Below are 13,479 nucleotides of genomic sequence, written 5' to 3' on the forward strand. Positions count from 1 at the left end.
AGAGTCCTGGAATGGTTTCTGGTGGGAGGGACCTTAAAGCTCATCCAGTTCCACCCCCTGCCATGGGGCAGGGACACCTTCTGAGAGACCACCTCGCTGCCAGCCCTGTCCAGCCTGGCCATGGACACTTCAGGGATCCAGGGGCAGCCACAGCTTCTCTGGGCAGCCTCTGCCAGACCCTCACAGGAAGGAGTTTCTTCCCAATATCCCATCTAACCCTGCCCTCTGGCAGTTTAAAATCACTCCCATCCTTCCTGCTGGGAAGGATAACCACACTAAGTTCCCTCCCTGAGGTCCCTCTTACTCTATCCATGGTCTGCTGCTTGTGGCTCATAAAAGAACATCTTGGTACCCAACTGAATACATGGAGTGTGTCCAGGACTGTCCATGACTGCCCCCAAGTGTTGTGCTGACAAGGGAAATGGCTCAAACTTGAACAGAAGTAAAAGTGTGGGTGGAAGAAGAGAATTTTTGGGTCACTGGCCCTCATCAGCCCAGACACTTTTCATTCATTAGCAAAACAGTTTGTGGTTTGCCCTTTCACCACATCTGTTGTTGGGTTTTTCAGACTGCTGAGGCTTCAATTAGAGTTCATTAGAGACCTTGTCAATCACAGCCCTCCAGAAGTCCTGCCTGAAAGAAGCTGTGCATGGTGCTGGAAATGGGCCTTGGCATGGAATGCTCTGCTAGGGGTTCAGTTAGTCATTATGTGTAAATACACTACTCAGAGGCTGTCAGTGTGCAAGAGGACTTCTGATTCTCTACAGAACGAGTTTGCTGGAGGCACATGCCTTTTTAAGGACAACTAATTTAAATTGGAATAGTTTTCCACAGAGCTCCTCAGGAAACTGTGAGCCTTGGAGCATCTACCAGTGGGCCAAGTTCAAGCTGAAAAGAAGTTGCCAAAAGAGGAGAAAGGTGATTGCACTGCTCTTAAATGGGTTTGTTGTGAGGATGCTCCACATCAAAGGTTGGACTTGATGAACTTCAAGGTCTTGTCCAATCTAAATGATTCTTTGTGTAGTGACAGCACTTGGAGCATTAGTTCAGATGTTAAGTGTGTCACAAAAATGCTGTGTCACCTCCTTATTGCCTCGCAGAGTCCAGGAGCTGCTGATTCACTGTGCTACCCAGGGAACCCTGTTGTGAATCACATCTGTTCTCATCACCTGCTGGAAAGGGGACTGTGAGGGTGTTCTCTGCTTGGAAATGTGTCCTGGGATCAGCTGGACAGATCAGGTTTTGTGTGGCTCATGAAGTCACACTGAGTGTCAGGAGGCATGAGGGAGGGAAGCTGGTAGAGCTCACTTCCCAGTGGCCGAGCAGCTCACCCTGAAAGGTCAGAACAACCCATGGCAATTGGTCTCCTGCTTCCTTTCTCTGAGGGTCAGCTGTACAGAAAGTCAGCCCTCTGTGCTTTTTCCAGGAGAAATCCCAAAGAAGGATCAGCTTCTCGGCAGTGCTGCCATGGAGGGTCCCTTCCTAGGACATCTTGGCAGCACAGGACAAGGTGGGTGAGTGGTGTCTAGGGCTGCAGCCTCCAGACTCCTTTTGGGGTATTCAGACAGCTTCAGTGATGTGTCTTTGAGGGCTGAGGTGGCAAAGGTGGAAGGAAACTGAATTTATTGTCCTCGTGGTCCATGTGCAGCAAATAACAGATCTGTGACAGGATTGCCTTGATGGCTTTGACTCGAGTGTGGAAGTTGATGCACTCTTAGTCCTGGTGCAAGTCAAGCAGGTTCCTTTAGCAAGTACAAATTTCCTGCTGAGTGTTTAATTTGGATGTTTGCCTGGGTGTGTATAATACAAATTAGATGAAAAATCTAGCTGACTCGGGAAAATCAGATGCCTGGCATGAAGCAGGGACAGAAAATGGCCTTCACAGAATGGACAGGCTTGCCAGGAGAGGGAGGGAAGGTTGCTCACAGCCACAGCTTCCTCCCTCTCTTCTCCCAGTAAGCCTGGTATTGAAACAGCAATCCTTCCCAAACGTGAAAGCTTTCTTGAAGAACAGAACCAAGTAATGCTTCCATTGAAGAATTAAAGTGAAAGTTCTTTACAGACACAGCAGTCATAACTTTGCTGGTTATTTTTTAAGGCTCTGTTTGCAATTAAAGATCTGGGAGGTGATCAGCTCTCCTTTCTCATCACAGGGGAATACTGAAGTATTTTTAGTAGAATGTGTTACTTTTTAGAAAGTCCTGGAGTGATGAATCTTAAAATGTATAAACTTCTGATTTTGAAATATTTGAACACAGTTCAGGCTGTTGCTTCATGCGAGCTCCAGGCAAGTCCCAAATCTGCTTGCATGCCTTCAGTCACTGAAGATATACAAAGCTACAGAATTTACCCCCAGGCAAACTGCACTGCTCGGGCTGCACAGACCGTAAAGAACATGAGAATGTGACTGGAGCTTTTTGTGTTTGGAGTCCAAGAGCCTGAGCACTGTGTGCAGCATTGCAGGGAGAGATAAAATAATTGGATGCAGATGGCCAGCTGAGCGTCTGGTGAGGCTGGAAGATGTTTTAAACAAAAAATCAGATCCAGTGAAAGCTGAAAAAGAGGTGGTGGAAGCAGAAGTGCTTTGACAGCCCTGTGGGCTCAAAGCTGAGTCTTTGACCTGCTGTTCTGCCTGGACTTGCTGACCTGTGGGATGAGCTCCCAGCAGCCAGGCAGGTTTCTAATACAAGGATTGTTGGCTAAAGAAAGGGGCTCTGGCTCTCTGAATAAATTTATGGTGGTTGAGAGCCAGTTTTTCCATTTGGTGAGTGGCTGTAAGCAGGAGCTTTTCCAGCCAGCAAAGATTACCTCTGAATATCCTGATGGTAGTTGGAGATAGCAATTAATATATGTAAACTGTTAATGTGATGCTTGGCTTAGAGCTAGCAACCTCACTTCCTGACATGAGATTGGAAAAGGGACTTTCAATTCTGGCCTTATATCACTTATTCTTCCTATTTTTAAGCCTTTTTGTCTTCCAGGCTCCTGCCACTGCACTGCTGGTGTTAAGAGACCCTTAACATATCTGTTTGAATATCTGAGTGTGTGTGAAGATGGAAACCTCCCTAACCTCTTTAAAGGATGGAGGGGAAAGCTGGGATAGAGAAATAGCACTGGAGAGAGTATGTCCTGCATATCCCTGAATTGTTACTGGATATCTCCAAGCCCAGCTGGACTCTGACACAAGCAGTCAGGACTTCCCAAGATACTGATACTCTGTGATGGCTCCTGGGACTGGGACTGGTAATAGGATCCAGGAGCCTTCACCTGCAGGTCACCAGTCACAGCCCAGGGCACTCTGGCTGTGCCTGCCAGATGGCTGCCTTTTGTTTCAGAAGGGGAATCCAGCAAAAGCCCTGTTTTATCCTGCAAGGCACAGGAAGAAAGCCAAGGATCCTGTTTTATGAATGGTTCTCACCTTTTTAAATGTGGTTCCTCAAGCTGAATTAAAACATTCTGTAATTAATGTGACATGTCTGCTATGACACAGTTAGCTGGACAAACCTGGGTTTGCAACCTTGTTAACATCTGTCTTTTTCCAGAAAAGCTCATTTGGCTTAATTTTGGTTTTGCCAATTCTTGCAGTGCTGGAATTGAGAGCAAGTACATGAATAACACTGAGCTGTTTCCAGTGTCAATTATATGTCTGAATACAGAAGTCCATTTAAGTGTCATTTCATAAACAAAGCTTGATGATTGTGTGGCCTTTGGACCTGTGATGGATCCAATTAAGGTTTAGCACTGTGTGGATTTGTGGGAGTGACTTAACTGGTGGTTTTAGGCCCAAGATGAGTGGAGCCAGGCTGCCTTCTTGAGCTTCCACAACATTTGCTGGGCTGTGCCTGCCTTCTGCAGGAACAGGAAATTCTGAGCCTGTGCAAGGACCCTGAAACATCAGAATAATGCTTTATTAGATGAAATAAATAACTGTGGAGGTGTGCCAGAGGGTTATTTTGTGAGAGGGTCAGGGAGCTTCCACGGACTGTTGTGTGTCTGTGTGGTTTCCCCAACCATGGGAGCAGGTCTTCTGTCCTCCTTTCATTTTGGAAGTTCACATGTGATGAAAATACCTTCCTGGTGGGATGGGGCTTTTAATTAAAAACTGCTCTCATCACATGCATGTTCAGATATCTGCAGGTTCAGACACCTGCACCTTGCAGATGCAGATTCAAAACACAGATAGATCTGAATGGCTCCTTAGCTAATTGAAATTTGCCTCATCTTCCCAGAATTGTAGAAATGTTTGGGTTGGGAGGGTCCTTAAAGATCACTCAGTGCCACCCCTGCCATAGGCAGGGACACCTCCCAGTGTCCCAGGCTGCTCCAAGCCCTGTCCAGCCTGGCCTTGGGCACTGCCAGGGATCCAGGGGCAGCCACAGCTGCTCTGGGCAGCCAGGGCGTGCCCACCTTCCCAGGGAAGGATTTCTTTCTAATTTCCAAATTAAACTTAATCTCTTTCAGTCTGAAGCTGTTCCTCCTTGTTCCTTCTGCTTCTTTAAGGAAAAAAAAAAAAAGTATACTCTTTAATTTTGCTGCATTTAGCATAGTTCTCCAGTGTGTAAGGTTCCTGTGGAAGTCAGTAATGCTGACCTCGGAGTAAACATGGAAAAAGACTCTTTCTAAGGACTGGTACACCAGGAATGTTGCTGTTTCAGTAGTAGATGTGGTACTTTTCAATCAAGGCTGTAGAAGAAAACAGCCACCTGGGTGTACTCAACTGGAGTGGAACTGTCCTGAGTGTGTGAAGTGCAGAATTTGGTGCAATTCAGTGTGGTAGAAGAAAGGATGGGGGCTGTGTGTCAGACATGGAGAACTGAGATATTACTCCTCTTTCCTCTATGAATTTGTTTTTACATATTGTTTAAAAATACTTTAAAAAATAATCCAGAAGCAATTGTTTAATTGCTAATAAGCTCCTTGAACCAAGAAGTGAGTTCAGAAGGAATGGTTGAGCTTAACTACTCCGAAAGGGGTACGGTTTCCACTTTGGCACAAGTGATTATTTGTCTTGATAGCAGAGCAGTTGCCTTAATTAAAACACTGTCCACATACCTGGGCAGCTCTGCTGGAGAATTTGGTTACACAGGACAACAGGACCCTTGTTCGACACGCTTCCCTCACTTTCTCATTCAGGTTTTCTTTCCTCTGCACTACACATCCTTTGTGTATCTCCTTGGAAAAAAATATCCCCCAAACACCGTGCCCGGTTCCTTCTGAATGATGCTGCTGTTCTTCCAGGCCAAGCCCCAGATCTTCTTTTTTTCTTTCCAATTTACATTGAGGGTGGTCTCACTTCCTGAGTAGCCAGAGCCACCAGAAGAGATGACTGAGAGCTGATCTGGGGGGAACAAGGTTGCAGTAGGGCCAGGTGACATTAATGCTGGCCTTCAGCTGGAGATACAAGGTGCAGATTGTGTTCTGCATGTGACCTTGCAGTGCTTAGAATGGGAAAAGATTGTGTCAGAACAGAGGTGGGAGCCCAGTCTTTGCTTATAAAAGAACCTCGTCCTCCAGTGTTTGCACCACAGTGACATTTATTTGTAGTGCAGTGATGAATGGAACAAAATCACTGCTTTGGTGTTTCAGTTTGTCCTGAGGAGTGGCTTAATTCTTGTGTTTCTAAATTTAAGTCAAAATTCCACATGTGATGACTGCCATAGATAAGTTCTCAGGCACCTGAGTGAGTTTTGGCTCTTCAGTTAACATAGAACAACCTTAAAAAGAAAAATTCACAAATCCACAGTTGTTGAAAACTCAGAGCATCACTTGCCTTCCAAGCAGAGTTGCCTTTGCTGGGATCAGAAGATAAACTGAATCCTGCAAGAGTCTGAATGTGCACAACAGTAGTTTAAATGTTTTAGTAAGAGTCAATACTTGACATGGAAAAGAATCCAAAGGACCTAAATTCAGAAGGAGTCATAGTCTCATGAACATAAACCTGAAGTGTTTAAAGCTGCAAATTACCTTGTTCAAATTACTGCCTTTGCCTTGTAAGCAGTTTTCAAGAGTAGAAGAGGAAAGGCAGTGTGCATAAGTGGTAAATTAATTATTAGGAATGTAATAATAATTAATTAATAATTATTAGTTGATGTACTAAATAGTATAAAAATTACATTCTTGGAGTAACTGTGCCACACTTGGGTGCTTTTCCAATAATTAGAATTACACGAGTAGTTCCATCAGCTGGAATATCTGTTTTTTATAAATACTGTAGAAATTTTCTAATATTTCCAAACTAGATGAGTAGGTTTTCTTCTGTTTTATTCTGAAAGACAAGAAGGGGAAAAGAATAGATTGCCTGAAGTCCTGTGGAGTGTCTGTACCAAGGAGATGGGATATACAGCTTGTTTTACGGTGGAGGGTTATAAAACAGTGCAGTATTATATTCCAGTAAGTGTGTGAGATAATGCAGTCACTGTTATGGCTGTAGGAATAACCACAGCCCTCAGAAATTGGGAAAGAGACCCTGCTCATGAATTTTTGTTACCAAATCATCCACAGATAAGTTTAGTTCAGTAGATTGCATCTTAAAAAAACAATGGGTTACAAGTTCTTCTAGTCAATATGGGATTGTGCTCTGAGCCCTGCAGAAACCCCACACCAGGCATGTGCTGTTCTTAAAAGAAAGTTAAATCTAAAAGTTACTTGTGAGGGGTTTTTTATAAGAGTTGTAAATTCAGCTTTTCTGCAGGGGTATCAACTTGGCCTCGGGTTTGAGTTTCTTGTGAGAATGTTTTGTGTGGATATTTGGGGTTGAAGGAATGCACAGCGAGGCCTCTCATGCTCCCTTACCACACGTGTAGTGTAGGCTGTTCCCAAAGAAACAGAGTGGAAACAGAGGCTGGGAAAAAGCCACTTCCCCCCGATTCTGTTTTCATCCCTATTGCTCATCCCAAAGGCAGGTCAGAGCCAGTCTGTTCCTGGGTGTTTCCCTGTGCTGATGGGCTCGTGGCCAAGGGCTGTGTTCCACTGGTCACCTCTGGATCCAGCTCCAGTGCTGGGCTGCTCTGGGCTGGCTGGGCTCTATCTGAAGGTCAAGCAGGCAGATTGAGTTGCTGTCAGCCTGAAGAGTTGACCCAAAACTAATGGTTAATGGGGAAGGGAAGGAAGGGACAGAGGGGAACCAGATGTGCTCACAGACACAGATCATTACACCTACCTTACACCACCACACTGCTGATTTGGATCAGCCCCAGGAAGTGTTTGGGTTGTCTGGTCTCAGGAAGAGGAAGAATTTCCCTAAAAGCTGCTGCTGCTTGTCCACTTCTATTTACCCAGGAATGTGTTGTGGTTTTGAGGCCTCTTCAGCCAGGCCTGCAGGTACCAAAGGAGGAACTCCCATGAGAGCCCCGGGCTGGGTTAAATCCTGAACTGCCCTGCTCTTGGTCTGGGCTCTGCAGTTCTCACTCACAGCCACATTACAGTCTGTAGAGACCAAAATAAAAACACTCAGATGAATATTTCAGCTTTTTCAGCACTTTACCAACCATGTCTTGGTTTGCATCTGATTTTTTGTGTATTTAAGGATTGATTGTGTGGGTCAGGTGTTGCATCACTTGCTGGTCTCCTCTGAGAGCCATGGAATGGTTTGGGTTGGAGGGACCTTAAATCCAGTGCCACCCTTGCCATGTGCAGGGACACCTTCCACTGTCCCAGGTTGCTCCAGACCCTGTCCAGCCTGACCTTGGACACTTCCAGGGATGAGGCAGCCACAGTTTGTTTTGTCATTTCCATTTAGGATTTTTTTTTTTTTAATTTTTCATAGTCGCATTGGTTTATGTGTCCCTGCTCACTCTGACTGTCATCCTCTGTGTGTTACTGCCTTGTACTTGGGATTAGGAATGTTTTTGTTCTGGGCAGTTTGAGCTCTTCTGTCCAGTCTAGTGCATTAAAATAGTTTCGGGGCTGTTGCACCCCAAATTTGTTTTTTCTCCTCTAGGCTTCTTTCCTTTGAAATGGTGCTAATCCATTCACTGAATCAATGGCTTGAAGAGAAGAAAGCACATTTCCATGTTTTCTTTATTCCTCCCTCGCTCTGCTTTTCATTTCTTATGAGTTGTGAATTCATCACTCCATGATTAATTTTGCCCTTGATTGCCTTTTGTCCTCATGTTCTCAGTCAGGTTTTCGTCTCTATGGTGCAGAGTGATATGCAGAAGACATTTCACACTGCTTATTTCTTTCTTGTTTTATTAGCACATTGTTACCAATCAGTTCAAGAGCATGCCAGTTGTCCTGTGGTCCTGTTGTGTTGTTGGGAAAGGGCATTTTGCTTCAGTCCATTTCCTTGCAGTGAAATCTGGACTGTTGTTCCAGCAGGAAGCACACGATGCACTGATTGTTTGAGGGCAGCAGCTGCAGGAATGATTGTTGGTGGTCCCTGGGCTGGACTGGGGCACAGGGCTGCACGTTACCTGAAGTGTGTGCAGGGACATGGAGCCTCGTGTCCCTGCAGGACATCACAGACCCTCTGCCACGGTGGAAGCAGAGCTTGTCTTTGTCCACGTGCAGAGCAGGGAGGCAGTTGGGTCCCGGATCCATGGAAGCTGTGGAGGATGCAGGAGGTGTGTTGGATTTGACACGTGACGCACACAGACACGTTATTCACCTTAGCCAGCCTGGTCATGCTTGGCTACGTCCCTGGAAACTGCTCTGAGCTTGACCCAGAGGGGAGCTTGGGAAAGCTCACTCCAGCCTATGGTTGGTGGATTCCTTTAGCAGCTCCCTCATTCCCACTCCACTGTAAATATTTACCTTCATCCACCAGCCCTGGACAGTCGCTGCCCTGGCCAGCCTTGGCACAGAGTGAACGTGGAGCGTGTGTGTACTGAGGTGTGCTGGGCCACAGATGTGTGGCAGTAATTACACCTGAAATTATTGGAGGTGAGAGCACAGGGCTGTGTTGTAAATGAAGTGATTTCATGAGGAGTTTTGGCTTTGGGACAGATGTGGGCTGTTAATAACAAAAGCTGTTCTTAGGGGTGCCCGTGCCTTCCAACCTTAACGTGGTGCCCTCTCTCCCCTCCCCGTTTGCTCCCCCCTGCAGGTCCCGAGCCTGTGTGAAGATCTCCTCTCCTCTGTGGATCAGCCCTTGAAGATTGCACGAGACAAGGTGGTGGGGAAGGATTATCTATTGTGTGACTACAACAGAGATGGGGACTCGTACAGGTGAGTTCCCAGCCAGAGCTGGGGCTACCTGCTGCTCTCTAAATGACATCCATGGGCAGGCCTTGCAGGCCCTTCTCCCTCTTATTTTCAGCCAAAAAACCATCAGTCATTTAAAGATTTAGAGCCCCAAATGTGCTGTTGTTACCGTGCTGAAGGGGGTGACTGATGTATTTGTCTTTGTTTTCTGTATTCTGGATTGAAACCAGTCAGTTCTCTAGCAGAAATAGCCTTGATAGGAAATCAGAGCAATGCAAAGTTATAAAATCTCTGGAATGGATAATGACAGAAAAGAGATGATGCAAGCCATGGGTTTAAACAAAATCATCTTCAGCTTGTACAAAACAGGGTGGATTTGCCAGTTGGGAAAGGCTCTTTCACTCAATGTTTTGCAAAGAATTGACTGACTTTGGACTCAGAGTCATTAGTTCTGTTTGAAAATCTTGGCCCAAGTTTTTACCAAAGAAAAGGAATCCCCATCTACCAAAATAGCTGATATATTCTGAGGACTGGAGAAAAAAACAATGAAAATAATTGAACCCTATAAGCTGTGTATAATTACAATATAATTAATTTTGAAGCAGGAGGGGCTGTAATGCTGGTACAATCAGGTTTCAGTGTTTTGGCTGCCACATTGAGCACAGTCTCTCTTTTTTCACATTTGAGAATTTTCACATTTCAGAGGAAATGTATTTTCCTCTACCTTGCAGTTGGGATGATGTTTTTCATTTATTTTTAAGTAATCCCTTCCCTTTCTCACATTGCCTGGCTTTCCTTAATGGCTGTAGTGACAGTGGTATAGTTCCAGATATTTAAGAATCATGAGTTTACAGTCCAGAAACCTCTGTGACTCCTGCAGCACTTTTATTCTTTCCCTTAACAAAGGATGCTAGGCTATGAGGTAACGACCCCATTCATCTCCTGCCCTGGATTACCAGCTCAGCCATCCTGCTACTTCTGGGGATGATTCTCAGGCTTCCACTTATCTCTTCTTGTACCTTCAGTGTCATAATGTACATTTTAGTGCTTGGAATTATCTCCAGAAAGAGTCTTACTTTGCTCTGTGTAGATTTGATGTAGTGTTTTACATTATCTGGCCAGAATGTTTCAAGAATTGTGTTTCAAAGTAGAGTTTCAGAAAATATTTTTTAACAAATCTTTTTTTGGCTCAGGCATCACTGCAGAAGCAGGTGAGCTTGTAAAGGATTCGAGATGAATTGGTTCAGTTGCTTTGAGTTGCAGGAAAGGTCCTGCTCTAATGTGAAGCACGTGTGTGTGGATGATTTACACAGAGAACATGCTGAGATACATTTTGTCCTAGAAACAAGAGATGGAGAATGAGAGTGGATGCAGAGTTTGACAGTGCCTCTGGATTATGGCTGAGTGTAAATCCTAATGAGTTGTTTAAAATACAACCTATTGCAGGGGGCCAGCAAGTGAGCAGGACGCGAAGGTGGAGTGTCACTCACGTTCTTTAGGGCACTAATGTCATATTTACAAACTATTCCAACCTTCTACAAAAGAGCCTGGTGCCTTCTATAAAAGCATTTTGCACTAATTTTGTGTGCCCCAGCTGGTTAGATCTGCGTTAGCAGCTACTTGCATGTAATCAGTTCTGAATTAGTGGATAAAATAGGAGCTTAGAGCTTCTGCCCCCCATGAGATGTACCCACACAGCTGCAGCCCCTCTGGCAGAGGCAGGAGGAGGGATTAAATCCTGAATTTCTTGTGGATCTTTCAAGAGATGCTTTCTCCCTGAAGTCGTGGTGTTTCTTGCAGCCCCTTTGCATCCTGCTCAGGCTGCTGACGTGGACATCAGTCACCAGGGACTCAGGGAGCTGGAAAAGGCACTGGTTAGACAGTAATGGGACATGGTGCAATCATTAATAACCCCTGTGTTTAATTAGGGTACATGACAGGCCTTCCTCTAAGGTCAGTGTCACTCCTGCCTCTGAAATTTGCTCCATCTCTTTCTGAGAAGGTATTAAATAGCTACAAGGAAGCAGGAGGAATTTGGTTTTTAAAATCACTTTGAAATTTTCGGGACTTATTAAGTAATGAGGTTTCAGAAAAGCTCTTCCATTTGTTCCTCTAGAACAGGCACCATGTGTTAATTGCTGGCATGAAAGAATCCTGTTCCTAAGGCTTTTGATTCAGGCATTCTGGATTGAAGTGATTCTTCCTTCTGGAATTGATTGGTCCCAGCTCTGATTCATGAAGTAAATTCTTTCCTTCAGCCCATAGCAGAAGCCTTTGAAACCCCAGCAACACTGCCCTGTGCATGTTAATCCCATTCTGTGCCTGTGTCCAGACACTGCTTCATACCTCATAAAATCTGCAGTTGTTACTGGGAAGTGGCTCTTACAATAATTTAATCAATTAGGCCAAGATCTAGGAGGAGTTCACTGGGCTTTTAAAAGCTTTTGATATTTCCACAGTCATTTTTCAGACCCACATGCTCAATTTGAAGTACCAGGGAATCTTTTTCCCTGCTTGACACGTGCTGCATCCCCAGTTCCTGCACACTCCAAGCTAAACACCTTTCCTTCCTATTGGACAGGTTGCTAATTGCATTTCTTTTAGCAAGAAATTCTTTTAATCCAAGTATTTCCAAGCATTCTGTGGGCAACTGAGCCTCGCTGTGCTTCAGCAGGAGAGGTGGGGCTGGGCAGTCAGACTTTCTCACTGGGCATCAGTTTTACAGGGTTGGGTTTTTCGAGTGGCTTCACAATTTGACTGGGAATTTGCCTGGAAAAAAAGCTGCTGTGAGAAGTGAACATCCTAATTCTTAGCCCAGCACAGTTTAGTCTTTCCTTATGTTTAGACAGACTTGGTTTGGTCCATGTTGAACATGGATCAGACTAGAAAGTGGATTTTTGGAGTCTCCTTGGATCTTCATAAATAGATAATTTTATTTTCTTCATATTATTAAATCCTGCTTGTGGGAGTCTCACAGGTACTTCTGTGAGTGCTCCTGGAATAACAAAGGTTTGTGAAGGATATCAAATGGTCCTGGAATCCACATTGTGAAGGCAGAGCTTTTATTAATTTTATTTTTTAATATTAGACTTCAAGGTTGCTGACTTTGTCCATACATTTCCACTCGAAGTGTGTTTGATCACTCTGTTAAATGGAATCCTTATGGGGAATTTGGGGCCAACAACAGTGAAACCTGTTAGCTGAAACACAAACCATTCTCTTTTGGGGAAATTAGAGGTCTGACTTTTGAAATTTAAGTGCTTGTCCATCTGTCTTTCTTCAAATAGCCTCCAGTTAAGTGTTTAAATGTGTTGTGGGTGCATTTCCACAAAAATAAAAAATACAGGGCTGTGTTAGGAGGTTTTTTTGTTGGTAAAGCTGCTGCTGGCTCCAGCTGGATTGGGATGAAAATGCCACAAGCTGCTGGCTGGAAGGGTGTGTTTGGGCTGCCCCTGAGTGCCGTTCCTGCAGCCAGGGGAAGAGCTTTGGTGTTTGCACTTGGAGCATCTCCTGGTGGTTCTGCAGGAGCTGCCTGCTCACCCTCTGCAGCAGCTGAGCCATCTGGGAGCACCAGGGTAGCACCGGGGGGGTTTATGTGAATCTCTTTCAGAGATTTTAGGTAAAGGAGTGAAGAAGGAGCTGAGAAGGGACCTCATCCCTGTGTGTCCCTGTCTGAAGGGGGGCTCTGAGCAGGGCTCTGCTCCCTGGAACCCAGCAGTGGCACCAGAGGAACGGGCAGGGACTGATCCCAGGGAGCTCCACCTGAATGTGAGGAAGAGCGACTTTACACGCTCTGGGACGCATTGCCCAGAGAGGCTGTGGAGTGTCCCTCACTGGAGATGCTCCAGCCCCATCCAGACTCAGTCCTGTGCCCTGTGCCCTAGCTGACCCTGTGGGAGCAGGGAGGTGGCACCAGATGAGGCCCTGTGGGCCCTTCCAGCCTGACCCAGCTGGGTCTTGTGGCTGTTGACTCCTCTCCAAAGCAACCACATTTTAAGCAGCTGTTTAAAATCACAAAACCCCAGAATCACTGAGGTTGGAAAAACCCTCCAAAACCATCGAGTCCAACCTTGACCAGTCCCCACCCTGTCCCCAGCCCAGAGCATGTCCAGGCCTTCCTTGGACACCTCCAGGGATGGGCACTCCAAACCTCCCTGGGCAGCCCCTGCCAAGGCCTGAGCACCCTTTCCATGGCAAAATTCCTCCTGGTGTCCACCCTGAGCCTGCCCTGGCCCAGCCTGAGGCCGTTCCCTCTGCTCCTGTCCCTGTTCCCTGGGAGCAGAGCCCGACCCCCCCGGCTGTCCCCTCCTGGCAGGAGCTGTGCAGAGCCAGAAG

General features: G+C 45.7%; 1 protein-coding gene across 3 annotated transcripts in view; it reads left to right on the forward strand.

Moving 5' to 3' along the window:
- The window catches only part of CAPZB (capping actin protein of muscle Z-line subunit beta), a 66,448-nt gene that overhangs the window by 26,312 nt on the left and 26,657 nt on the right, over positions 1–13,479 (forward strand). For all 3 annotated transcript variants that reach the window (XM_053997841.1, XM_053997842.1, XM_053997843.1), the window contains exon 3: positions 9,047–9,168. In XM_053997841.1, the coding sequence (XP_053853816.1) occupies positions 9,047–9,168 (122 nt within the window). The remainder of the gene's footprint in view (positions 1–9,046; positions 9,169–13,479) is intronic.

The sequence above is a fragment of the Vidua macroura genome, chromosome 23 (genome assembly GCF_024509145.1).
Source record: "Vidua macroura isolate BioBank_ID:100142 chromosome 23, ASM2450914v1, whole genome shotgun sequence".
NCBI classification, from domain to species: Eukaryota; Metazoa; Chordata; class Aves; order Passeriformes; family Viduidae; genus Vidua; species Vidua macroura.